Source organism: Bicyclus anynana, chromosome 3 (assembly GCF_947172395.1).
Source record: "Bicyclus anynana chromosome 3, ilBicAnyn1.1, whole genome shotgun sequence".
Lineage (NCBI taxonomy): Eukaryota > Metazoa > Arthropoda > Insecta > Lepidoptera > Nymphalidae > Bicyclus > Bicyclus anynana.
Window position 1 is genome coordinate 11598100 of NC_069085.1, and position 27081 is coordinate 11625180.

Here is a 27081-nt window from a genome sequence, read left to right on the forward strand (position 1 = left end):
GCATCTCAGACGAATTAGATATACATCAGCAGTTGTCAGCATTTATCAAGAATAAATTTCATGATATTAAATATAATTTTAACCATGGGTTTTATAGATTTGAGTACAAAATATAAAATCTCAAGTTAAGATGAGATAACTATAGATAGCTTTAGCTCATTGAAATAAACTTGTATCCTCTTTGCAAAATACCACTGCTTGAAATGCTAAGAACTCAGGGCCGTAAAGTCAGCTAAAAATAAATTAAATTCAATATGGCCCCCTTCAAATTAATGGCTATTGACGATTTTTTGTGTTGATATTGATATTAATATTGTAAGGTTGTAAGAAGTTTGGATAATAATTAATATTACTGTTCACTTTCATATAACATTACTGATTGTTCGCTAATTTACGCGATAGTGTTCAAGTCTGCTACCAAGCAAGCACGATGCGTCGAAAGAGTGAACGCACCGCTAGTAAAAAATCAAAACCTTCCCCGGAAAAAAAAGAGAAGGTTGAAAAAGTGAAACATTCTAGATCACGACGCAGAAAACAAACATCTTCAAGCGAGTCCGCTGAAGACCCTCCGCCTGCTGTTGAAGTTTCCAAAACTGCCGAAACAAAGGTCTCCGAAACAAAGTCTGTTAAGGATGACAATACCAAAGAGTCAGAGGATCAGGTATGGCAAGTTAAGTCAACAGAGAGTACTGGAGACGTTGGTGAAATTCACAAATTAAAATTATGTCTTGCTCGGCCGCCTTCAACACCTGAAGGAGTTGATAGATCACCTAGGAGCAAAAGGAAGCATCTGCGAGCCACCAGCTCCAGTGATAACCAGAGCGTGGAAGAAGAGGATAAGAGAAAGTCAAGACATCGTTCTAAAAGGCACAGTGAGTCAAAACAGGACTCAGGAAAAAAAATTCATGCAAGTAAAGTAGATACACTTGAAGAGGATAAAGCTGAAGTGGATAATAAAGATGTATCAGAATCAAAGCGGATGGAGACAGAAACAGATCAAAGTGGCAACCAGAATCTATCACAAGAGCTTACATCTGCAACTGACGAAACACCAGTGTCTACTACCACTGAGGATATTAAAACTACTGACAATGTTAAAGCGACCACTGAAACAGAGAAGGCTGAGGAATCAAAAGATTCTAATGAATCTAAAAGTACGGAGGAATCTAAAAGTACAGAAGAATCAAAAGGTATTGACGAATCTAAAGGTACAGAGGAATCTAAAGGTACAGAGGAATCTAAAGGTACAGAAGAATCTAAAGGTACAGAGGAATCTAAAAGTACAGAGGAAAATAAAGCTACAGAGGAAAATGAAGGTGCAGAGGAATCTAAAGTTACAGAGGAATCTAAAGGTACAGAAGAATCTAAAGGTACAAAGGAATCTAAATCTGAGCCTGGAGTACCCGAAAAGACAACTGAAGCAGAAACTTCTCCAAAGTCAGATGATGCTGAAGAACAGAAAAAAGATACTGTGATTTTACCAAGAAAAGAGAGTCCATCTAGAAAAAGGAGTCTATCTGCAGAAAAATCTGAAATTTTAGAATTGCACGCTGAAGAAAGTAGGTGCGAAAGTTCAGAAGTGAGTTTTGGTGAATCCCAAGATGCAAAATCTAAAGTTGAGGAAGAGGATAAAGATGTAAGCAAGTATGTTCCAAGTGAGGTAAGTAGTAACATAAGTACAACTGAAATTTCAGGGCAACCAGGGTTTAATAGCGAGGATAAAATAACTTTAATAAACAGTAAGGACATACCATCAAACAATAAGGAGGACAAAATTGATTCTAATAATAGTGATGACAAATTGACTAAAAACAATAAGAAGGATATAGAAACTCCTGATAATACAGTGGATAAAGAAACTTCTAACTCAAACGATATTAAACATTGCCAAAATATTGAAAAAGAAAAAACACCTACACCAGACTGTACTCAGAATGAATCTGTTAAAGACATGGACACTGTAAACGTATCCCAAAATAACAAAGAAAATTCTCAAACTACTACAGATATTCCAAACGGTGATGTGGCACCTTTGGTTGTTAACAGAAAGAGGAGGTGGGGGTCACGTGCTAACAAGTTGACTACTCAAAAGTCTATAACTATTTCAACTGATGTTCTAAAAGAAATAATACCAGATGTGAAGCCTGTTGAATTTGATGAGGTCATTGAAGAGAAGAAGCACAAGAGAATAGGGGTGCCAGATAAAATTGATAGACCCATCCTGCCAAAAATTGTGATTGACAATACTGACAGTGTAGAAATTAGTAAGAAGGATAAAAAACTAGAAGTCCAAGACAATGAGAATGTTAAACTGAAAGACACAAATCTGGCATTGACGCGCAAGATATCAATAGTTAAAGAACAAGGTGGCATAATTGCGAGACCTCCTAGTCCACCAAGACATAAGCAGTCAAATATTTTGTATATTACAAACCTAGTGAGGCCATTCACCTTGCCACAGTTGAAAAATTTACTGCAAAGAACTGGAAAAATCGTTGAGAATGGCTTCTGGATTGACAGGATTAAATCCAAATGCTATATTAAATATGAAAATGAAGAGTAAGTTTTTATACTAAATATAAATTCCTGAATTGATGATAGTATTTAGATTTTTGAATATAAAATATATTGTGTCTTATTTTTCCAGCCAAGCTGTGGAGACGAGGCATGCTCTGCATGGGGTCACATGGCCGGTTTCAAATCCAAAGACGTTGCATGTAGACTTTTCGACACCTGAAGACTTTGACAAAGCAAAGGCAAATGAAGAAACTGATAATGCGAAAGTGTCAACGATTCCTGGCACAGTGGAAGATTGGCTTCGGGAGCAAGACATGAAAAGAGAAAAGGAAGAATTGGTACAATATTTTCTTAACAATTTATATATCTTAGAATATAAACTATTGTAAATGTTATTCAAATTAATTTATTATAAAACAAACTGATCAGTTTGGTTTGTGCCTCATTACAAGAACCAGCTCATAATTAAGGACCCTGTATGGGTCCAAAACATACATTCGGGCATACTCTGACATATCACATGAGTTAAGGCATGTTTTACAATAAATTAAATTATAAATCTTAGCTGTGAAGTCATAAAATCAGTTGTGCTGAAGTTTGTTGTCAGTTGTTACTCTTCTTACTGTTGTCAAATTTTTGCATCAGTAAGATTTTATCATTTTAACTTAAAATAATAAAGTACAAAAGATTATTAACATTATCATAAAGACATTATTATTATGGAATAAACAATTTGCTAGCTAAGAAAATTGAATTTTTAATTTTTCAAGGAAAAACCGTGGGAGCGAAAAATGGCAATGAGAGAATGGGATGTTGGTAAAAATGAAAAGACAAAAGAACCTGCTCGACCTGACAAAAATCACAGAGAGGAACGGCCATCGGAGAAGAGAAGACATCGAACTATTGAACGAAGTCCAGAACCAGGTAAGCTTTTAATTTATAATATAAAAATGAATGTATGAAATGTGTTGCTAACATTGATCTCTTATAATAAAAGGATGCACAATCATGTAGAAAATTTCACTTAAAAACTGGCCAACTTTATTGACAGTTTTAGAATTGGTAAAAAAAATTATACCTAAAGGCCTTTAAATATAGTCCAATAAACAATAAAATCTTTGATTCTTTTAAAATCTATTTTTATTTAAAAATAAAAATTGTTTCATTACTTTGATGTGAGTTAGCATGATAAATAAGTCCTGTTGAAATAAATTCAGATTATGAAACGGTTGCATAACAGGATTATTTATGATTTTTTCTTGTGAGTTAGTGTGATAAATAGGTCCTATTGAAATAAATTCAGATTATGAAACAATTGCTTATGAGGATTATTTATGATTGTCTTGTTACTTTGATGCGAGTTAGTGTGATAAATAAGTCCTATTGAAATAAATTCAGAAAAATTTAGCTGATCTTCTTTCATGTTAATGTTTTATTATGTTCCAGCGCGGAAGTTTAAGAAGAAAGAAGAAGAAGCACCTGCCAAACTGTTAGATGACTTATTTAGAAAGACAAAAGCTACTCCATGCATATATTGGCTACCTTTATCAGCTGAAACTGTAAGATTTTAATTTTTCATGTTTATCATTATCAAAACATCTAATAATCTAAATACGCTTGGGAGCAAATAAAGCTAATATAAGCTATAATAGCACCCTGTATTTTCTATGTTATGTCAATATTATTGGTATTTTAGAACTTAATAATTTTTCTTTTTCTTTTAGAGTTATTAGTTTTTAAAGAGTATGAAATTATCTTTCAGACATTGTTTGTTTTAAATTTAATTTAACTCAGGTGACAGTATGATTTGCTCCCTAGTGTAATTCAGGTATTACATAATGCCAATCAATGTATACATTGCCAGAAAGCTCCTGTACTATGTACTGACTCAAACTGACGACCTCACAATCAATATAGCCAGTTGTGTCCAACGCCAATCTTATTCTAAGCTGATGAATCTGATCTGAAACTAACAACCTAAAATTATGAAATATGATATGTGGGTGCTCGGGAGTATTTCCTATAACTTCAAGGTGTTGATGAGATAACTTATAGGAGCCAAACTGCATAACTTATATTTTTATAACTAAAAAATAAAAACTTTTTATTTTTTCATACAAAGTAATTCAAATTAGTCCTGACTGTATGTAACACACGCTTTTATCTATTCATGCATTTCAAAATACGTAAAACTTGACTACGTCATAATTATAAGGATATGTATTATTTACCCCGAAAAAAATTATTTTCGAATACATGAATACATTAATTTTCGGCGAAGAATAAAATAGAGAGATTGCTATATGACTGGTCTCCTGCCTTATTAAAATTCTATCTTAATGCCTTTCAAATGACTCTCCCAGACCAGAGCAACTTAGTATGATGGGGGAAAGCCACTGAAAAATCTTGCTATATGTGTGATGAGGCAATAGGAACAGCAAGGCACTTGTTGGTTGGACGCAAGGTGCTCCTGGATAGGGGTCTTTACTCACGTCGTCATGATAGAGTACTCCAAATTATAGGTGAAGCCTTGCAGTAGCTAGAGCTCAAAAAGGATTGATTACAAAAAAAAAAGACAAATACTTTTATTTGTAGTCAATCCTTTTTGAGCTCTAGCTACTGAAAGGCTTATAGCTTCATGTATATTTTGAAGTACTTTATCATGACGACGCGAGTAAAGACCCCTATCCAGGAGCACCTTGCATCCAACCACAAATGCCTTGCTGTTCTTATTGCCACCATAAGTAAAGCAAGACTTTTCAGTGACTTTCCCCCATCATACTAAGTTACTCTGTTCTGAGAGAGTCATTTAAAAGGCATTCAGTTGTATTTAATTTGACATCAACTGACCTTGGTTGATGTCATACAATATAATTCTCTGAAGTGATTCGTATTTCATTCCAGATCGCCGTAAAAGAGGAGCAAAGAAGGCAGCACATGGCCGAGCACGAGCGTCGCCTGCAAGAACTGCGTCGTACCCATCGCAGACACTAGCATGGTCCGTCTACCGTCGCACACATCACACACATCACACACGTCATACACACTTATACATACCTACACTCATGCCAGCACACACAAAGATTGCTATTCAGACACATTCACACACATACACACACATTACATGAAAATATCATAAATCACATTGTACCCCTACAATATACATCTTACATTTAATTTCATATTTTAACGCTTTGTCGCAAAGTCGACAATTTTTTTCAGGTATAAAGCTAACTGTCTTCAATGACAGCTTTTTATTAAGAAAATTTTGATGTTGCTTATTAGATTAATAAATGTACGTAAACTGTAAGTTAAATTAGGATTAGTGAAGATATCTACGATAACGAAGACTATGTTGGAGCGGCAGATCAACTGACATTTATCTTATACGAAATGTTATAGAAAGGGCAACATTGGAGGAAAAGCTAACATTTTATACGTGGATGGAGTATCGCTGTCGCTTGGCCGTTTGTGGCAGACATGTTGGATCTCCGCTGTGGAATATGCTCAGTGCTTCGTTCCCTGATTCGTCTCAATTATTTAGAGAATCAGCGATGGATTCGGTGACTTACTATGTTCAACGTGTATCATATAAGAAGATTATGAAGACATTGACGGAACCAGTGCCAGTCATGTGTCGTTAAAAATGATGTCGACCCGTAGTGAGAAAATCAGCATTTTTATGTGTCAAGAATATGGATTTGTTCGTTGGCTAACCCAAAAACTGATCATGGAAACCTCTTATTTTGGAATCATCGGGAGAAAAGTATACCGAGTAGTGTAAAAAGATATGAATAAATTCTGTGAACTAACTGTACCGTATTGAATTGAAATTTTACAGATTCAAACCAATTTTTCAGACTTCAAAATATGTGTCAATATTGTTAAATGTTATAAAATTGTATGTATGAGAAAGAAATATCGTCCTCAGTAATATAATTCAAAACCTTTGATGTCTAATAAATGTTCTCCATTACTTCATGCTTTTATAATTATTTTATTACCTAAACCCCATAGATTAGTATATATTACTAACTCCCTAGACGACTATTTTTGCAAAGTCATATTATGTGGGAGGTTCTGAATTAGAGTTAAGGGCCAAGTCTCCTTACATAAAAAACTGAATTGTGAAACACAGAAAAGTAACAGTGTGTGTGTGTGTGTGTAATACAAGCACGCAAAGTACCTAGTCTAAAACGACGGCATAGTGCCGTATATACTATAAATCCGTTACGGCATTTGAGTATTTTAATGCCAACGCACGTCACTATTGGTTTGAATATTTGACATCAATAAATCTGCCAGCATTAATTTGGCTGCTTTAAGTATCTTTTCATAACTTGATTTTTAAGAAAGTTGATGAAAAATCGCTTGAAAATAGAAAAATAAACGTTAGAAATGTAAAAACCTAGATTGGAGAACCACAAGTACTTAGTAGTAGTAGTAGTTTTTGTTCTGTGATTTATTGATTAGGCTAGTGGAAGGTACCCATTAGTTCTATTTTATTTCCGCAATTTCGCTAGGATTTATAAGTTGTTGGTCAATTCTTTGGGTCAGGCTATACGTTTGAAGTAAGCTAAATCTACCTATTTATTAATATATTCACGTAAAGATGTCATCATACTTACACAGAACTAATTTTAATGGGTTTCTCGCAGTTTAATAATTTTCTATATTAATCATTATTATTGTTAATGGTAGGTAATGACCAACAGCGATGCACGGCTTAACGGTTTCTGCAAAGCATTAGGGTGTTAACTGTTAACAATAAGTACTACACATTCAACTTCCCAACTCCGGGCTAACAATTTATTGGAAAAAAACGAGCCCACGACCTCGTGATCCGAAGCCATATAGGCGAAGCACTGTACCAACGAGGCACTTACGTCTTACTCTTAGACAGTGGCGTAGCTAGGTAACCAAGGGCCTAGGGGCAAATAAAAAATGAGACCCCACACTATCCAAATTGATTAGATTTTACCAAGTAAATATATATCCTACAAATACATAAAAATGTTAAGTTTTTTTCTGCTCTTTTTCGTTTTCGATCAGTTCAGTCCGATCGCCATTTTCTGGTAAGGATTCGACGGGCCCCTTGAGTTTGAGGGCCCCGGGGCATTGCACCGGCCAGCCCCGGGGTAGCTGCGCCATTGCTCGTAGAGAAGGTGTTATACCAAAGTTTAAAGTTAAACGTCACAACCTTGAATTTTGACAGGGTTTAGGGTATTTTATTACCTAGTATGTACCTATTTGAGAATATCTAATCAAGCCGACCTAATAACATGGAGTTAAGAATTTATAACGTTATATTTTATCTAGAGATAATCTACCGTATCTTGGATAACAATACAGTCTCGATAAAGTATGCAATAACAAGACAGTTGTGTTGGCGGATTGATACCGTCAACCAATCCAGATTGTAGTGATATAAAAAAAAATCTCATGGTAAGTATCTTCTAACTGTTACTAAACTAAATATTAACTTTATTTCTTCTATTTTATGAAACAGCTTAGCTCTTGATTGCGCCTCCCTCCATCTAGGAGAGGAGGGATTTGGAGTTTAGACCCACCATGCTATTTCAGAGCGTCTTGGTGAGCAACGTTAATTTAGTAGAGGTTACTGGACACTAGCGCAGCTTAGAATGTCTTACTTTATAAGCTGAAGTCTTGGGATCGATCCCCTCTCTCTGCAGCCGTTCCTTCATAACTGAAGATCGTGGTCCTGGTAAGATCCCAACCTCCTGCGGGTCCACGCCTTCCACCGGTTTCTGTTGGTGGTCATCCCTGCTATCGTGTAGAACTTTGTCCCTTTATCCTCCTTCAGCTGGTCAACACATCGTGTTGGTGAGCGGCCCCTCGGTCTTTTCCCTTCAGTGATGCCTGTTAGGTACGATCGGCATGATGTCATGCACATCACCATGCGACCAACACACGATCAGTTTTATCGGCGCTGCATGCATGTGAGCATGGATCGTCAATTCGTTAGTGGCTGACTTTAGGGTGATAATAAAATTTGACTCTGTAATGACCATTAATATTTAATTATCATTAATAGTAGATGTAATAGAATGACAACTTAAACGGACTAGAGCCTGTCATAGTCAGAACTTCCTCATTTCTTTAAGCTGAAAGTTTGTCAAAGCTCTTACAATAATAGTAGGTATAGTATATAAGTAGGTAGGTACGGTAGATTTAGGCAACTATGGAGTTAGGACCGTGGTGGCTTTGAGAGGTACCCGGTTTCAAAGGTTTCAAAGGTATACTCTGCAGGATATCATTCATCATCAGGAGAAGTCAAAGCTAAGAGTCTGGTGACTAAACTTAAGGCAATCCTTTGTTAAATATCTTTATGGTTTTCGATAGAGACTCAAGTCTGATCTTATATTCTGTTTTAGAATTTTGCCATTTCTCATATTGTTCCTAGGAAAGTATAAAAAATACGACTGAGGTAGGCTACTTATATTTCTTTGGTTGATTGATTTTGAGGGTCTGGACTTTTGAAACCTACTACTTCCCAAACCCACCACGATCTAAACTTCATAGTAGGTAATTGCCCGCCATATTATTTACTTATTATACGAGCATAGCCTGAACTTTCAGCTTTTATACAATAAAGAAGGTCTGACATGCCCTTAATCTTTACATCAAAAGTTTTAATTTTATTATGGCTATATTATTGATAAGATAACATTATTTATTATTTATCAATAATATCTGAAGCAATTATTAAAGTCGGTGTCATTTTTAGGGTTCTCTAGTTAAGAAGAAACTCTTATAATTTTTAAATGTCCGTCTGTCCGTTCTTAGACTATCAGTACCAGAAAGCTGTTTAACGCCAACATTGCATTAGCATCACGCCAACAAAGTAGTTAAATAACCTAAAATAAAATAAAAATATTTTTTAGATTAACATATAAAGTATGGATTAATGTTTTTTAATTGTTTATCCTATTGTGTCTTTATAAAGTCTTTACAAATAATGTGTCTTTATAAAGTCTTTACAAATAGTAATCTATTTGTGAAATGTTTGGAGTGCTTATTTTTGTAAGAATAAAGTTTATGTGGCAGAGTTTCCTTCTTTATGGATAACTAAAAAAACACGAAACTATTGGAAATGCAATAAAAGGAAATCTATTACAGCTACAAGTAAGCAGGATTTAAAATTGTAGTCGACCAGTTAAAATTAAGCATTAAGTCTGCACTGGTGACGTACAATTACGGAACCCTATACTGTGTGTGGCTCGACACGCACTTGGCCAGTTTTTTAATTTTTATCTTTTATCCAACGACATCTACGATATATCTATCAATTGATAACAGGAGACCTTTAAATAAAGGCCTTTTTACGGCCTTTTGACTTTAGCATTTATTGCAACTTGTGTAAAAAAATGAGATGTCTAGAACAAACAGGTCTAGAAAATGTTATTTCAACAGAGCACCAGCAATGCTTCCGCGGTTAAGGGACCGTACTCAAATCCGAGAAGACAAATGTCAACGAATAGCGGTGCAATCGAAAATATCGGCCCTTCCCTGTGAAAGAGATAATATATTTTCGATTGATTAAATTATCGAGATTTGTCGTGGCGAACATCTTAGGTCTATTAAAAGTTATAATTGTAGTTGAAATTTACGCATTAGTGCGTTTCGTTGCGTTGTATTGACGCTGCGTCGTATCCCATATATTTTAAACTAGCAGACGCCCCGCGGTTTTATACGTGTAGTTCCCGTTCTCGTTAGAATAGGTACGTAAAATATAGCCTATGACACTCACTCGTAATGTGGCTGTTGTGATATACTAATCATTCATTACTCCTCTCAGAATGAGAGGGGTTTGTGCCTTAGTCAACCACGCTGGCCCAATGCGGATCGGCAGACTTTACACACGTAGAGAATTATGTAAATTCTCAAGTAGATATGCAAGGTTTCCACACGATGTTTTTCCTTCACCGTTTGAGACACGTGATATGTGATTTCTTAAAATGCTCATAACTGAAAAGTTGGAGGTGCATGCCCCGGACCGGATTCGAACCTACGCCTTCCGAATCGAAGACAGAGGTCATATCCACTGGGCTATCACGTCTTTCATACATAAAAACATATTTTTATATTTAAGTCTAGGACGTGGTTGGTGTGGGCAGCGCTGGTTACCGCGGTGGCAGCGCGCAACACAAGCTTCACGCTAAATGAGTTTGTCTCAGGACAGTTCGCACAGCGCGGGTTCAATGGCATATGGATCTCGGGTAAGAATCGATGGAGCATCATCAAGGCGTGCACAAGGTATATTAAGCAATGTATGCACTGCAAAATGCATACATAAATGCAAAATGGAAAATTCCTTCAGCAACACAGGGTTGTGATCAGTCCTCAGGGTAGGCAGTGCATTTTTGCATTTACTGTAATTTTCACTATTTTTATAACACTTTTTGTAGTCGATTGTACACAATGATTTTGTATGAGACTTATGTAGCCGAGTGTACTTTTACACTACGAATTGTAGGTACTCCACCGTCATCAACCTATTTCAAAGAGCCACTTTAAAGCCAGGGAGGCTTTGAAAGAAGGTAGATTTCATAGCCCCGAGAGTTTAGGACTTTAGGTAATCTTTTCTTTTTTTTTTACAAATCTTATTATTGACACGCTATATTAGCTTCACTTGTATCTACGAGTATTAAGAAGAGATCAGCATACAAAAGGCGGTCTTATCGCTAAGTAGCGATTTCTTACAGGTAACCTTCGGTTTAGAAAAACTTAAGGACATCGGAGTACCTATGTATGTAAGAAAATGTTAGAATTTTAATTTGACCCACTTCCCGGTCTTCGATTAGGATTAGATTTTGCACACGCTCTGAGTTCTGATGACAATACATGACAAGCTAAGAAACATCATTAAAAACTCAATATGGCTGACGTCTAAGATGGCGGACCAGTTATTTGAAATGCACCCCCATGATATGGGTATTAAGCGTGTTTTTCAGTTATTTAAACTATTCATATTACTCAAAAGAGCATTTGTTAGTAGTAATCCAGCACCATATACCTATAGAACTGGTAGATAGTTGACTTTATTTCAGATACGGAGTTTTCGTTCACTAAACCTGGAGAACCTGGCATTTACGTCTTTGATGTGCCCACGCTCCAAACCAAAGAACTCGTGTCTGGATCTTTAATGGTGGGTTAAAATAAAATTTTTATTTTTATTAGTTTGCAAAGGTGCCATCAATTACCTACCATTAATACCCATATTAAAAACTAGCGGACGCTCGCGACTTCGTCTGCGTGAAACCCTGCTACTACGCCTACCCCTACTCTACCCTACCCCTACCCTACCCCTACCTTACTCCTACCCTACCCCTATCCTACTACCCCTATGGTAGGGACCATGCGACGGCGACGGAAGCTTAAATAATGGAGTAACTTCTCCCATTTTCTCAACATGGGAAATGTTGAGAAAATGGGAGAAGTTCACTGCTCTGCTCCTATTGGCGGTAGCATGATGAAAAGTATACTTTAACCTGCCCAGGAGTATGAAGAATAATTGTACCAAGTTTTGTTAAAATCTGTCGAGTAGTTTTTGTTTCTGTAAAGAACATACCACGCGACGGAAGCTTAAAAAATTTAGTAACTTCTCCCGTTTTCCCAACATTTCCCTTCACTGCTCTGCTCCTATTGATTGTAGCGTGATGAAAAGTATACTATAACCTGCCCAGAAGTATGAAGAACAATTGTACCAAGTTTCGTTAAAATCCGTCGAGTAGTTTTTGTTTCTATAAAGAACATACAGACAGACAGACGGACAGACTGGCAGACAGACAAAAATTTTACTGATTGCATTTTTGGCATCAGTATCGACCACTAATCACCCCCTGATAGTTATTTTGGAAATATATTTCATGTACAGAATTGACCTCTCTACAGATTTATTATAGGTAATGTGTAACTGTGACTACTAAATGAAAACATAACGAGCTTTCATTGGGAAGTTAGTAGGTAGGTAGGTAGATACATATTTACAATAAGTATTATAATTTATGACAGTGCCACAGTACCTATAATGTTCCCTGTAAGGTCCCTTGTCCTTACTGTAATAGTAGTAAATCACTGCCTCATCACTACACTATTATGGTCAGCATCGGACATCCGGTCTCCACCGACGACACTGACAGACTGCCTCTTTAGTCTTTACCCCTCCACTTAGAGTACCTATATGTGAGACAGTGAATATAGGTATCTATGTAGTAGATACAAACACTACATTCCCAAAACAGATAGGTGTAACAAAAATACATGAAAGCATACAAGTTATTCAAGACATGTACCTCGGCCGTAAAATATTATCGCCGTGAAAATAAACACAAACCAATAAAACGATATAAATAAAAGAAAATAAGTAATGCCAAAAAGCCAACATCACGTGGTGTTCCCAGGCGGTCACCCATCCAAGTACTGACCGCGCCCGATGTTGCTTAACTTCGGTGATCGGACGAGAACCGGTGTATTCAACATGGTATGGACGTTGGCGATTGTGAGGGTTAATTTACTACATGGTATCAAATTCATGTATTTCCCATTTTCTTAATTTAATTTCATTTATTACAGTCGCCACGCGGTTTCACCCTCGTGGTTCCCGTTCTCGTATGAATACGGGGATAAAATATAGCCTATAGCACTCGGAGTTAGTGCAGCTTCCGAACAGTAAAATAATTTTTCAAATCAGTTCAGTAGTTTCAAAGCCTATTTAATGCAAAGAAACAAACTTACAATCAATTTTTTCCTCTTTATAATATTAGTATAGACAGTATAATATTTTAGTGCAGTCTAAAAAAAACAAAACAGTTAAACAAAGAGAAGGAAAAGTAAAATTAACAATTGGCGAGCTTAATCTTATTTAACTTAATTATTTGGCTTGAAGAAAAAAAAGCGTAGTAGAAAGAAAACTTCAGCATACTTATTTCAAAATCACAGAGTTAAGATAATACAGAGTGAGTCTTTACAAGCAGCGTGGTGAAGCCGGTGAAACCCATAAAAACCCAAACGTGACGCGTCTCCTTGACATCCGCATATTCAAACTTTTTTCACAATTTGTTTTTCAAAATCTAACACTAACAACAATTACGTAAATTAATATAATAATCAATAATTACCAATAAAAATTACTCGCATCTTATTTCTTTAGTTTTTGTGAACAGTTTTTAAAATATTTAAAAACATAAGACTCTAATTTTCTTGAATAATATTGAAAGTTACTGATGCGACGCTTCGTATCGTACTGACTCGAGAATGTATTCGTTTTTGAATTTCGTATATGGAGCGGCTACGACACCGTCGTGTTTCGTGGGCTCCATCTGCCTATTATTCCTTATCTGTGTTCCAAATGTCAAAGATTTATTGCAACGCGTTTTTTATTTTTACAGCAACAACTCAACACAAGCAATCCCATACTGTCAGAAGATAGAAAATTCATTTTAGCTCCTAGTGAAGTTGAGTCGGTAAGTAGCATTATAGTAGTACTAGCTGACATCGCGCGGTTTCACCCGCGTGGTTCCCGTTCTCGTAGGAATACGGGGTTAATACATAGCCTATAACCTTCCTCAATAAATGGGCTATCGAACACTGAAAGAATGTTTCAAATCGGACCAGTAGTTCCTGAGATTATTTCAATCAAACAAACAAACAAAATCTTCAGCTTTATAACATTAGTATAGATTACTATGAGTATAGTGTAACTGTTTTAAAATGAAATTATGTATTTAAAATTATAGAGGCTTTATTTGGATTAGTAGTTATTAATGTTATTGCTCATGTATTACCTTTATAGATAAACAGGTAAGTATGCTAGGTACCTACGTTTAATCATATACATTTTTAGGGTTCCTTAGTCTACAAGGAACCCTTATAGTTTCATCATGTCCGTCTGTCTGTCCGTCCGTCCGTCTGTCCGCAGTTTAGCGCAGAGACTATAACTACTAGAAAGCTGTAAATTAGCATCAGTATGTACATTAAAAATATGAACAAAGTCGAATAATATGAAAAATATTTTATTTAGGGTACCTCCCCTACATTTAAAGTGGGGATGAATTTTTTTCATAAATCGTTGATGTCATGGTGTGGTATCGTTAGATAGATCTTTAAAAGTTATGGTCTTTTACCAACATATTTCGATATAAGGATCCGTTTGTAAAATATTAAGCTTTTAGGAGCAAATTTTTGTTAGAGTCAAGTGACCCAGGCCCCACCCTCTACCGGCTAAACGGTTGTATATGGATACGTGAAAAAATTCACGAGAGTAGGATATATAATGAAATTACAATGAAAACTATAACAGCTAAGTAGCAATTGCTATGTAAAGAGTAATAGTCGACCAACTTAAAAACGTAAAAAAAAAAAAAAAAAATAATAATAATAATAATAATAATAAATAAAAAAAAAAAAATCGGTAATCGAAAATTGCATACTAATTCCGTTGTTAATAAAAATACAATGTTGTCAGTAAGATAACTCAGAGAGTGTTAAAATTAGAAAGCTGAAATTTGATATGGTTATGTACCTATATTAATTACGTTAATAAAGTGGTATAAAGAAAATTTGATGATTTTTTTTTATCGTCTATCCCATAGTGTAGGTATCGTTATCGGTATTTTTGTGCATTAAAGAAGGGATTGAAGTGCTAAATTATTGTACGGCACTCTACACTGTGCGTGGTTTGACACGCACTTGGTCGGTTTTTTTTTAATCAATTGCCTTAAATATTTTAAATATTATTTATTTTTGCCTTAAACACAAGTATACTGTGCCTTAAAGATACTCTTATCTCATAATATCTATATCTATCTTTGTATCAGTTATTACAATATTTTATATTGGTATGCCCGGTCTATATACCTACAGTTACTTGTACCTACATACTTAAATATTTTTTTTTTTCTTTATAGGTGTACCGATACTCTACCACTGCTAAGTTTGCATTGTACAATATTGATAAACAGTAAGTAAATAATTTTTTTTATAGTACCTACCTCACAGAAGAGTTGAAGTCAAAATAATGCTTTTTAGTTTTTTGTATCCCTAGTAATAAGTAGGTACATAGTTGTAGATTATTACTATCTGAAGGAATTCCTTATCGTGTTTCAAGAAATTTTCAGTAGGTAAACTGGAGTAAGTAAATCCATTGACGTGTGAACGTAGCTTTATAGGCTCCAATAGGGATGATGACAGTTTTTTAAATTGTATATAAATTAAGAGTATACTAATAGTAAAGAAATTTTGTAAAAGGAACAGGGTATCTGTGATCATTACTTTCGGAGCTACAGGGATTTAAAGAGTCAGATTTGCGGCGCTGCCGCGGATCCCTGAAAAACGCTCCATACAAAATGGCCCGAAAAAATGACGTCATAGGCAATGTAATTATCGTTAGATTTGTATGCGCGTTCAAACAAAATTACTAATATCTTTGTTATTTGTGCGTTTATCTTTATAGTTCAAATATTAAAAAATGTCACATTTAATGTAAGGAAGCTAAAACTGTATGAATTTTCATCTAATTACGATAAAAAAAATTTAATAGTTTTTGAAATTTTATAATCTCGTTTATTTTGCAAATATCCAGACAATCTTTGCTTTTTATGTATAAATTAGTTAACATTGACCCTATTTATCCAAATGTATCATAAAAATCAATATATTCCAACCTAGTCATCATCCCCATTGGAGTGCAGAGCGTTACGTTCCGTTTCTGCTCAAACCACTAAAGTGCAGTGTGCGTCTATGTTTTTCGCATCTATTTATGTTAGTCTATAAAATTATAATTAATTTATTATTGAATTCTTAGTCTTAGTGATACATTCGTGCAAGGAGATAGGTATATTTGCGTCCCATTGCGACAAAGAAGAGAGCGTTATTTTTAACCGTCTAAAAAAAAGGAGGAGGATCTCAATTCGAGTGTATGTTTTTGATTACGCTGGTTGATAATAATATTATCTCCTGGACTTCTGTGAATTAACATTTACATTATTTATTTATTAGGGAAAATCTACCGTTAATACATTAAAATCATGCTTACATTTAATTACAATTTTAGGTTATGTCAATGCTTAACTTTTTAAAAGATTTTCACAATGTTCACAACTATTTACAGAGTATAATTTTGTCATTAGTTTCTTAGCTACAACGTAATTTTTTTTTAAAATTTTAATAGTAATGGTCAAAAGCCTCAATAGCACCACGATAACGGTATCGAACTCGTCACCGAGGGGTTTAATCCCCGCTGGACTATTGTAGCACGTGGGTCCTAACACAGTCTTTTCCGACTAATTGGAAGGGGAACGGGAGTATTAGTCATATTTAAAGGATATTTTCCTATATGAGCTAACAGTTAATGTTGTTAGATAGTTTCCAATTAAAAATAATGTGTTTTAAGGTTAACACGGCCCATAGCAAACAACGAGCGGTTACAGCTGTGCATATTCGGCAACAACGACTCTTTGGCGTACGTGCTAAGGAACAACCTGTACTACTTGCCGCAGGGCAGCGATACACCGGTGCAGCTCACGACAGATGGTGTCGTTGGAACTATTTACAATGGCCATGCAGACTGGGTGTATGAAGGTACCCAACTACCTACAATTATAATAGTATAAGATCCAAAATACAAACACATGGTTAGGGAGGCTGGACTAATCCAAGATAGAAGCGATATTACTTGTTAGGAGTAGTATGAAAATCCAACCCTTTGGGTTTCTACACGACATCGTACCGGAACGCTAAAACTCTTGGCAGTACGCCTTTGCTGGTAGGGTGGTAACTAGCCACGAGCAAAGCCTCCCGCCAGCCAGACCTGGACCAATTAAGAAAACCTCAATCGGCCCAGAAAACTAGACGAAAAATATTTTATTTAAAGCATGTTAGACCATATTGAGAGTAGGGTACAGGGTACTAAGAGACCACATTGGGGTTACGGACTAGTGAGAAGAGACTAGCGTGAGCCTACGTTGGGCTCACTGGACTGTTGACGTGTTATCTTATTTTTTATACTTTAATACTGACAGAACATACGCATATTAATTGTGTCCAAAAAGGCTAGGATGCCTCTAAAAATATACCTAACTAACTACGTTTAAAGTTACTTTTTCAATTACAGAGGACGTTATGTACACGGGCCAAGCCACTTGGTTTTCCAAGGACGGCAGATTTCTGGCATTCGCTAGCTACGACGATACATTGGTGGAGACATACTCTTATTATTACTACGTCGATAAAACGGATCCTGAAGATCTGTACCCTGAACTTGTTCATCTTAAATATCCCAAGGTAATGATAATTATAAAACCTTTTACTCGTAGATCAGTTCAAACTCTCTTATTTCAAGTTGACCAATAGGTACGAGTAGGTAGTACTTATGAAGGTCTGTGCTTTCATGATTGTTTGAAACGATTTATAATGGGCAGTGCCAAATGCACAAGAACTCCGCTTTATATTACATCTAAACATCCCTTTACACGAACTCAAGACCTATACAGGCTTTACTGCTAAATGCAGACACAGGTTTTACACTGCACAGCACATATATGTTGTGCCTTTTTCTTTTTTTTGTCGCTGGGAAATGCGTTTACGCATCCCGCCCGGAGACATGGAGAGCTGTGTGTGCAGTCTATGGCCCGGTATGCGGGACTCGCTGGCTGAACAGAATACCCACTAAAAGTCAGAGGGGCCACCTGCGTCCTATTTAGATGTAAAAGGATCGTGGATACAGGCACTTTCATATTCCGACGCGCTCGTCGTTCATTCAGTGGTGTCTACACGGGTGGGAGGAGATGCGCATAACGACGACGAAGTATAGAAGATGTATGTATTATGGATTCATTGTTTTTAGTATTTTATGTACCTATGTATGAAGTATTTTTTTAGGTCGGACGTACCAATCCAACAGTTACCCTTCGCGTAGTGGACGTTTGGAATTTAGCGACGAATATGAGCTTCATAACTCTCGAGGCACCCCCTGAAGTGACAGCCGACCATATCCTGGGCGGAGTCACTTGGCTCACTGACACAGAGCTGGCCGCGCATTGGCTCAACAGACGACAGAACTACACTGTGCTCAGAATCTGTGATGTCGTTACTGGGAAGTGCGAGGTATGCAAACTTTTCAACAGAATCTAATCTCTAACTGAATTGTCATCATGACATCAGCGTATTTAAACGGATCCTATAGGGCCATGCCAGAGGATATTATAAAATGTTTACTTATAAAATTATTGTAAAGATGTAAATTTTAAATGGTGAAATTGACATTTGAATCATAAATAATAAATAATTTGCATGCAAAATTGGCAAGATACATTTACCATCTACCGACCACCTGTGTATATATAATGCACGTATCTGCAAATAAATAAATTGATTGATTGATTGATTGATTGATTGAGATTTGGAACTTAGACGTAGCACGCTACGCTACTCCAATGTGGGTTGGTGTTTGAGTTTATATCTGTAACCAGTGCCTTAACGTGATTAAAGGATGTGATGCCTAGGTAGTTACCAAGTCTTTAGGGCACAAAATTTTGAAAATTACATCACTCATCGGAATAAGATCTCGTGATTTGAACACTGAATTGCAACATCACTTGAGGTTAGATCACACACCATCAGGCGAGATAGTATAGTAAAGGGCTAACTTGTAAAGAATAAAAAAAAATGTCTCCCGTAAGGACATTCAAAGACCACGGCCTTGAACTACCTGTAAACGGCGGCATGTCGTCGTTTCTTCTAAAAACAAAAACATTGCAATGTATTTTGCGATACTTACTTGGTTTCATTCTTGTAGTAGGTATATTTAAATTAAATCTGCCAATTTTTAGGCTTATTTATAGTTGTGTCCATAGTGTAAAAATAAAAAGGCTGATACTAACGTTTTTTTTTCAAGGAGGAACATCGTGATCAATCCAACGGCTGGGTACCAATCGCGTTGCCACGATTCAGTAAAGACGGAGACTACTTCTTGTCCATGCGCTGGTCTTTGAAACAGGCCTCTGGCAATACGTGGCAGCATCTGTACAAGACCATGCGGGTCAACGGTCAGTTCGACTCTACTTCAGTCACTCCTGGAGAGTTCACTGTGAACAACATTGTCGGCATTGATGAAGAAAACATGCAATAGTGAGTTTATCTTACTTTGATAATGACCATAATACAAAACCAGCGCCCATAGATAATATAAGATAATTTCGTCTACATTATTATCGTTCTCTTTTTCATTCCACCACAATGAAAAAGATAGCCTATAATACAGTGTTCTCTCAAAATGTAGAGAAAATAATATCGTTATCTTTTAGCGCGTATCTTAAATTAAGACTGCTAGTAAAAAAAGCCCATGTAACATAATTAAATAATAAGATTATATAATATTACGTCAAAATTTTTTTACATTTTCGCTACTTCATCATTATTATCAGCATATCATATTTGAACCAGTCAGGCCTCCCTACTTATAGGACAAGGGATTATGGCTTAGACCCATACATAACGCTGCTCGATGCGGATTGACGCATTGATAATGTTTGCATATTTAACGATTTCTTAGTATCGTTACCTATGACCTGCGCAATTTTGTAGCGATGTTTTGCATAACTCGTAAGTTTGAGTTTCGAATTCACCTCTATCTTTCTCTTTCTACAGTATCGTGTCAGACAGAAAGAGAGAGGTGAACTCGCAAGTGCGAGTTATACAAAATATCCTTACTGAATAGCCCTCCTGGACCGACTTCGTAGCATGCTCTGCGAAGCGTGGGTAATACCACCAACATTCTATATCCGGGCTGAGAATAAACACTGACAATTTCTATATAGGAAAAAGCGCAGAATTTCATAATCTGATCCAGGACCTCGTGATCCAAAACCACATGGGCCAACCCAGTGGCGTGCATAAGTTTTTTATCTTGGGTATGCACTATAGGCACAAATTGCACAAAATGGAAAATTCCTCTTCCAATATATAAAGTATGCATTGCGTTTTTGCATCTATGAAGTGCACGCCACTAGGCCAACCACTGGACGAGGTAGTTTTTCTTACGTCTGTAAATATTTGCAGCTATTTCACTCGCACGGTACCCAACGCGCCGTGGCAGTCGCAGGTCCACACAGTGGGCGCGCGAGCCCACTGCATCAGCTGCCACATAGTGTTGCCCGACGGTGGGCCCTGCGCTTGGGCCACGGCCACCGCCAGCCGCGGCGGCTCCTACATGTCCGTCACTTGCTCCTCACCTGAAGAACCATCTGCGACCTACATCGTCAATCCGTTACTGAATCCTGCGGACGTACGTATTAGTGACATTATTAAAATAATATGGTGGAACGCACTTGCTTAGAATATCTATGCTTATTCACTCAGACCTTGAGGATACCCATATTAAACACTAGCGGACGCCCGCGACTTCGTCTGCCTGAAACCCTACTACTACGCCTACCCCTACTCTACCCTATCCCTAACTTACCCCTACCCTACCCCTACCATACCCCTATCCTACTACCCCTATGGTACGGACCATGCGACGGCGACGGAAGCTTAAAAAATGGAGTAACTTCTCCCGTTTTCTCAACATTTCCCTTCACTGCTCTGCTCCTATTGATGGTAGCGTAATGAAAGGCATACTTTAACCTGTCCAGGTGTATGAAGAATAATTGTACCAAGTTTTGTTAAAATCCGTTGCGTAGTTTTTGTTTCTATAACGAACATACCACGCCTCAAAAGCTTAAAAAATTGAGTAACTTCTCCCGTTTTCCCAACATTTCCCTTCACTGTTCTGCTCCTATTGATCGTAGCGTGATGAAAAGTATACTATAACCTGCCCAGAAGTATGAATAATAATTGTACCAAGTTTAGTTAAAATTCGTTGAGTAGTTTTTGTTTCTATAAAGAACATACAGACAGACAGATAGACAGACAGACAAAAATTTTACTGATTGCATTTTTGGCATCAGTATCGACCACTAATCACCCCCTGATAGTTATTTTGGAAATATATTTCATGTACAGAATTGACCTCTCTACAGATTTATTATAAGTATAATATTGAAAACCGCTTGACGTACAAAACTGAAATTTGGCTAGGAGGTAGTTTATAGTTTGTCCGCTAAGACCGGAGTAAGCAATAGGGTCGGATTAAGTGAGGACGGCCTCCGTGGCGTAGTGGTATGCCCGGTGGATTTACAAAACGGAGGTCCTGGGTTCGATCCCAGGCTGGGCAGATTGAGATTTTCTTAATTTTTCCAGGTCTGGCTATTGGGAGGCTTCGGCTGTGGCTAGTTACCACCCTACCGGCAAAGACGTACCGTCAAGCGATTTAGCGTTCCGGTACGATGTCGTGTAGAAACCGAGAGGAGTGTGGATTATCATCCTACTCCTAACAAGTTAGCCCGCTTCCATCTTAGATTGCATCATCACTCACCATCAGGTGAGATTGTAGTCAAGGGCTGTACCACAATAAAAAAAATAATAAATAAAAAAGTATCCTAATCTAATCACTGTATGGTTATGGTGATAATTGATGGGTAATGGTGATATAGGTTTCTATTTGTTTCCAGGGTAACACAATACTTTATACATGGGAAACGAATCAAATCGTGCGGGACCGTCTCGTAGGCAAGGACAGGCCGGTGAGCATCATCACGACAGTTCCTCTGGAGAACGGCTGGCCAGCGCCAGTACGACTACTGCTCCCGCCCGGGATCGACCTCAACGACACCACGACGAAGTATCCTCTGATATTCTTCGTGTATTCCGGACCTAACACTAATACGGTTTATGACACTTTCACTGTTGGTGAGTTCGTCCTTAATTTCAGAGTCAAGTGTAATTATTATAATGGTAGCTGATCGGTGATCAAATCTGTAAACTGTGGTATATAGATTGTGTTGCAAATTTACCGGTACACAGTGGCTTGTACTGAAAGTTTTTTGTCTAGGGTAGGCTATGTCCAAATTGTACAAAATTGAAAATTTTTTCTATAATCCAGGTTCATTATAAATTCTGAGGATATGCCGTGCATTTTTGTATCTATGCAGTGCACGCCACGGTACTTACGGAATATTAAAGTTTTATTTTTCAAGAAATTCTCTCATACTATGTTCTAGCTCGAGGTTACGTTAGTCGTTGGTCTCGCTCAATTATCATCCGGTAATGAATATTACTGATTTACCAAACGTCACCCTAACCTAAAACTTTTAAGGTGGTGGAACATAATTTAAAATTCCCTGTCCTTTAAAGGACAGTAACACTTGTGGAAGGACAATGAAGATATTATATAATATAGGCTTACGACGACTACGATAATGATGATGATGATGATGAGGATATTTTAATTTATTATTTATAGGATATCACTCGTATCTTACAACAAGCAGAGACACGATCTACATGATGGCAGACAGGCGGGGAGCGGGTCTTAACGGACAAGATATGTTGTTTTCTCTCAACAATGCACTCGGAACTGTGGAAATTTTCGATCACTTCGTCGTTCTAAGGTACCTATTTATCGTAAAGCCGGAGGATGAATGACTAGTTTAAAAAGACAAAAGTAATGATTGCCAAAACTTATAAAGCCTCAATAGCTTTACGTTGATGGTCCGGAAAATACCGAAAATCCATGGGTTCCATCGCCATGCGCTGTGGTATACGAACGCACTCCTAATCCTAACGCCTTTCAAACTAATTGGAGGCGAACGGAAATATTGATTGACTTTAAAATATATGACCTTTATAAAATTTCATTTCGGTCATTCATTATAATTAATATTCGGCTCACTGCTGAGCTCGAGTCTCCTCTAAGAATGAGAGGGGTTAGGTAAGTCGATTACGCTGGCCCAATGAAAATTGGCAGTCTTCACACACGTAGAGAATTGAGAAAATTCTCAGGTATGCAGGTTTCCTAACGATGTTTTTCCTTCACAGTTTGAAACACGCGATATTTAATTTCTTAAAATGCACATAACTGAAAAGTTGGAGGTGCATGCCCCGGACCGGATTCGAACCTACGTCATCCGGAATCGGTTCAGGTCATATCCACTGGTCTATCACGGCTTTATAAAATAGCTACACTTAAGTGGCAATTTTACGCTCTAAGAAATATAACTTAGTCGTCTATTTCACATTTAGAGTATGAAATGCGACGACAAGTTAAGTGGGCATTTTAAAATTCTCTCGAATTGCATTCCAAATACAGCGAGACAGGTTTACTCGAATGCAATGTTACGTTACAGAGAAGTGCTGCAACGGTACGCGTTTATCGACAGTTCCCGCGTCGGCATCTTTGGACACAGTTATGGTGGATACGCCACCTTGTTGACACTCGCGCATGACGACACGAACATGTTCAAGTGCGGCGTATCCGGGGCGCCTGTCACTTCTTGGCTCTATTACAGTAAGTGCGGAATTCCAGATGCTCCAACCTTCAACCGTTGGAGACATGGTAGATTTCTAAAATGTAACAGAATTTTATATTTCAGATGTCACTACCTACTTATTGTTTAACTTAATCAGTCGTGCAGGAGCGGCCCGTCCATACGGCGAACGGAGCAGTCGCTCCAGGCGCCAAACTCCTAGAGAGCGCCTGAATGATAATCCTAGTCAACCGTTGACGGTACTGCGCCTGTTTTTCAATTGATCACCCCAGAATATGATCAAGATCTTCGCGTTCCATTCTTACTTTACACTCAGAATTTTGTATAGGTATCTGCATATTATTAGGAGCAAAAGAGGCGCCATAATTGGAAGATGCTCCATTTTAAAATTTACATCGGGCCGGCGCTGCCTTTGTGCCTATTGCTGACCAAGTATTACATTGTTTACTACCAATATCAGAATCCCATTAGTATTTCTGTTACCAACCAAATATGAGGAATGTCAAACGCATTTGTTCATGCTAAGCAAAAGGAGCTGTTGAAGCTTATTTCTTGATTAATATCAGCACGTGATTATTATTTCATAGCGTGCACATAATTCCACTCTTCTATAAAAACAGAGGCATGCGCTTAACAGTGTTATATAAGTTAAAGTATGAGCTTTACGTAAATAAGATAACTATAGTAGATACATTAAATTACCTACTAAAAAAACCTCATATATTTCAGATACAATGTATACGGAAAGATATATGGGTCTTCCAACAGCAGAAGACAATTTGGCCGGTTATGAGGCTGGCGATGTGACGCTGTTGGCTGAAAAGCTACGAGGAAAAAACCTGTACTTGATGCACGGCAATGCTGATGACAACGTGCATTACCAGAACGCGGCCAAGCTCATTACAAAACTAGCAGAACTTAATATACCATTCCAACAGATGGTAAGAGATTCTTTGTACTTACATTAAAATACATTCTTGTTGAGCTAATAACTTAACTTAGTGTGGGTTCGAATCCGGTCCGGGGCATGCACCTCCAACTTTTCAGTTGTGTGCATTTTAAGAAATTAAATATCACGTGTCTCAATCGGTGAAGGAAAACATCGTGAGGAAACCTGCATACCAGAGAATTGCCTTAATTCTCTGCGTGTGTGAAGTCTGCCAATCCGCATTGGGCCAGCGTGGTGGACTATCGGCCTAACCCCTCTCATTCTGAGAGGAGACTCGAGCTCAGCAGTGAGCCGAATATGGGTTGATGACGTAATAACTTAATGAACTAACTAAAAATGGCTATGTGGTTAGTTTGTATGTCCTAGAAGTAGGTGCGTAGGTAGCTAGGCAGGGAGAACATCACGAAAGGAGAAGGGGAGTGTTTGATGACTGTCAAGGGCATCCTGAACCGTACATCCATCGGACACAAGTCTGGGTCACTGCTCGGAGATTTTCTCTCTGACAGATGATGGACCTGACTCGGTGAATCCATAGAGTCCTAAGATATTCGTCTCTTACTTTTGTTTTTGAATATCACTATATTATATGCTTCTAATATAATATACACACAAGTCTGTATGGATGTTTGTTCCTTTTTCACGCAAAAAATACCTAATGAATATGCCTGAAATTTGGATTAGAGACGATCTATCTCCTATCATCATCCTGGATTTATACAAAGGTCACTTTTATCCCGGAAAAATCCGTGGTACCCGCGGGATTTGTGAATAGCCGAATTTCATCAGTCATCAGCTATGTTGTGATATATCTTAGTTATTTACAAATATAGTATGAAAATATTATTTATATTTGTTGTATTTTTCAGTCGTATCCAGATGAAGCTCACAGCTTGGCGGGCGTCGGCATGCACAGATATGGTACAATGAATCGTTATTGGGAGGAGTGCATTCAAATGCCAGCTGAAATTACAGAAGACGTCGTGACTGAAGCTTAATATATGTAGTTCCTTTTAATGTTGCTTATTGTAGATATCAGTCAGCATAACATGTCACAGATTTATTACCAGAACTAGAACCTAGAGGGATGGTTGTTTGATCAAGAAGTAGGAACATACCTATGTAGTTTAATAAACGACCATCTCTGCCAAAACATTTTTGAAGTAACGTATTTGGACAAGCAACTTTACTGACACGCATGTAAAGGACAATAGGCAGCTCTTTAGCACAATCAATCACTCGCCTATGCGTGTTCAATATATGTATAGATTTTGAAAGTTACTCATATACTTGCTTCTAGACGATGTATTCTTTCTATTCATGTATTACTTTAACGATTATGCAATCGGTATGATAATTAAATATAGATTACAAGTGACACCTAGTTGTCATATATATTTAATTATTTTACTAAACGATACTACGCTTAGCTAATGTGCGGTTGAATGTCGTATCATTGTGTTGTTTTAAATCAAATACTGTTCTAACCATCGATGTATATGTTTCTATAACTATCTCTATGGTCGTAAGGTTACTCGTATCGGAACTCTGAAAAACGCGTTAAAATGATTATTGTTAATTTATCTTTAATAATAATAATTCATCAACAATTAGAAACAACATATTTTTTTCAAGTATACTTCATAATTACCTCTAGTCTGTTAAATTCTGATTGCGCCTTCCGTTTTATCTGTGAATTGTAACTTTAAATAAGCAACATTATTTCCTCTTAGGTAGTTAGAATTTAAATAATGTTTTATTAATTCAATGGATTGTTTTTGTTATATATGTTTACATAATATTTATACTAAAATATATTTATTTTATTTTGAACATTTCGTTTTAAGTAGTCAATAAACTATTTTGATACGTTGTAGTAATGTTTTAAATTATTCCGGCTACCAAAACTATTTGCACCTTTTTATAAACCCCTTTAAACGTATTAAAGAGTTAAATCTCCCTTAAAAATTTTGGTCTTTCTTTTATCAAATTGAATTATTTTATAAAATTCAGATAACGATGACTTTCATATTCAAATGAAACGTGCTAAATGCGAGAAGTATCAGGATCCACCTCGCTGATCGCTGAGCTCATGCTCTGAGTAGCTTCGTGTCACAGAGTCAAGTATCATTTTTCTTCTCGTATAGCAGCGTGCGGCAATGGGGATGTTGGCAATCTTGTACCTCATATTTTACTTACGTTACAGAGTAAAACATTATCACTCTAAAGTCC

At 37.0% G+C, this 27081-nt stretch overlaps 1 protein-coding gene and 1 non-coding gene across 2 annotated transcripts; one reads left to right on the top strand and one right to left on the bottom strand.

Annotated features, from left to right (window-relative positions):
• Positions 1-238: 238 nt before the first annotated feature.
• LOC112047425 (apoptotic chromatin condensation inducer in the nucleus) lies at positions 239-26723 on the top strand. Its single transcript, XM_052891179.1, has 16 exons — positions 239-2559; positions 2648-2855; positions 3288-3441; positions 3964-4076; positions 5422-5510; positions 16343-16372; positions 16931-17118; positions 17651-17820; positions 18418-18642; positions 19433-19665; positions 20596-20821; positions 22089-22326; positions 22880-23027; positions 23763-23923; positions 24633-24844; positions 25719-26723. Exons 1-16 carry the CDS (start codon positions 431-433, stop codon positions 25845-25847), a joined length of 4653 nt encoding a protein of 1550 aa, XP_052747139.1. The 5' UTR covers positions 239-430; the 3' UTR covers positions 25848-26723.
• Positions 12917-13035, bottom strand: LOC112047426 (5S ribosomal RNA). The gene has a single exon (XR_002886950.1). It is a non-coding gene; the product is annotated as a 5S ribosomal RNA (ribosomal RNA).
• Positions 26724-27081: the final 358 nt, after the last annotated feature.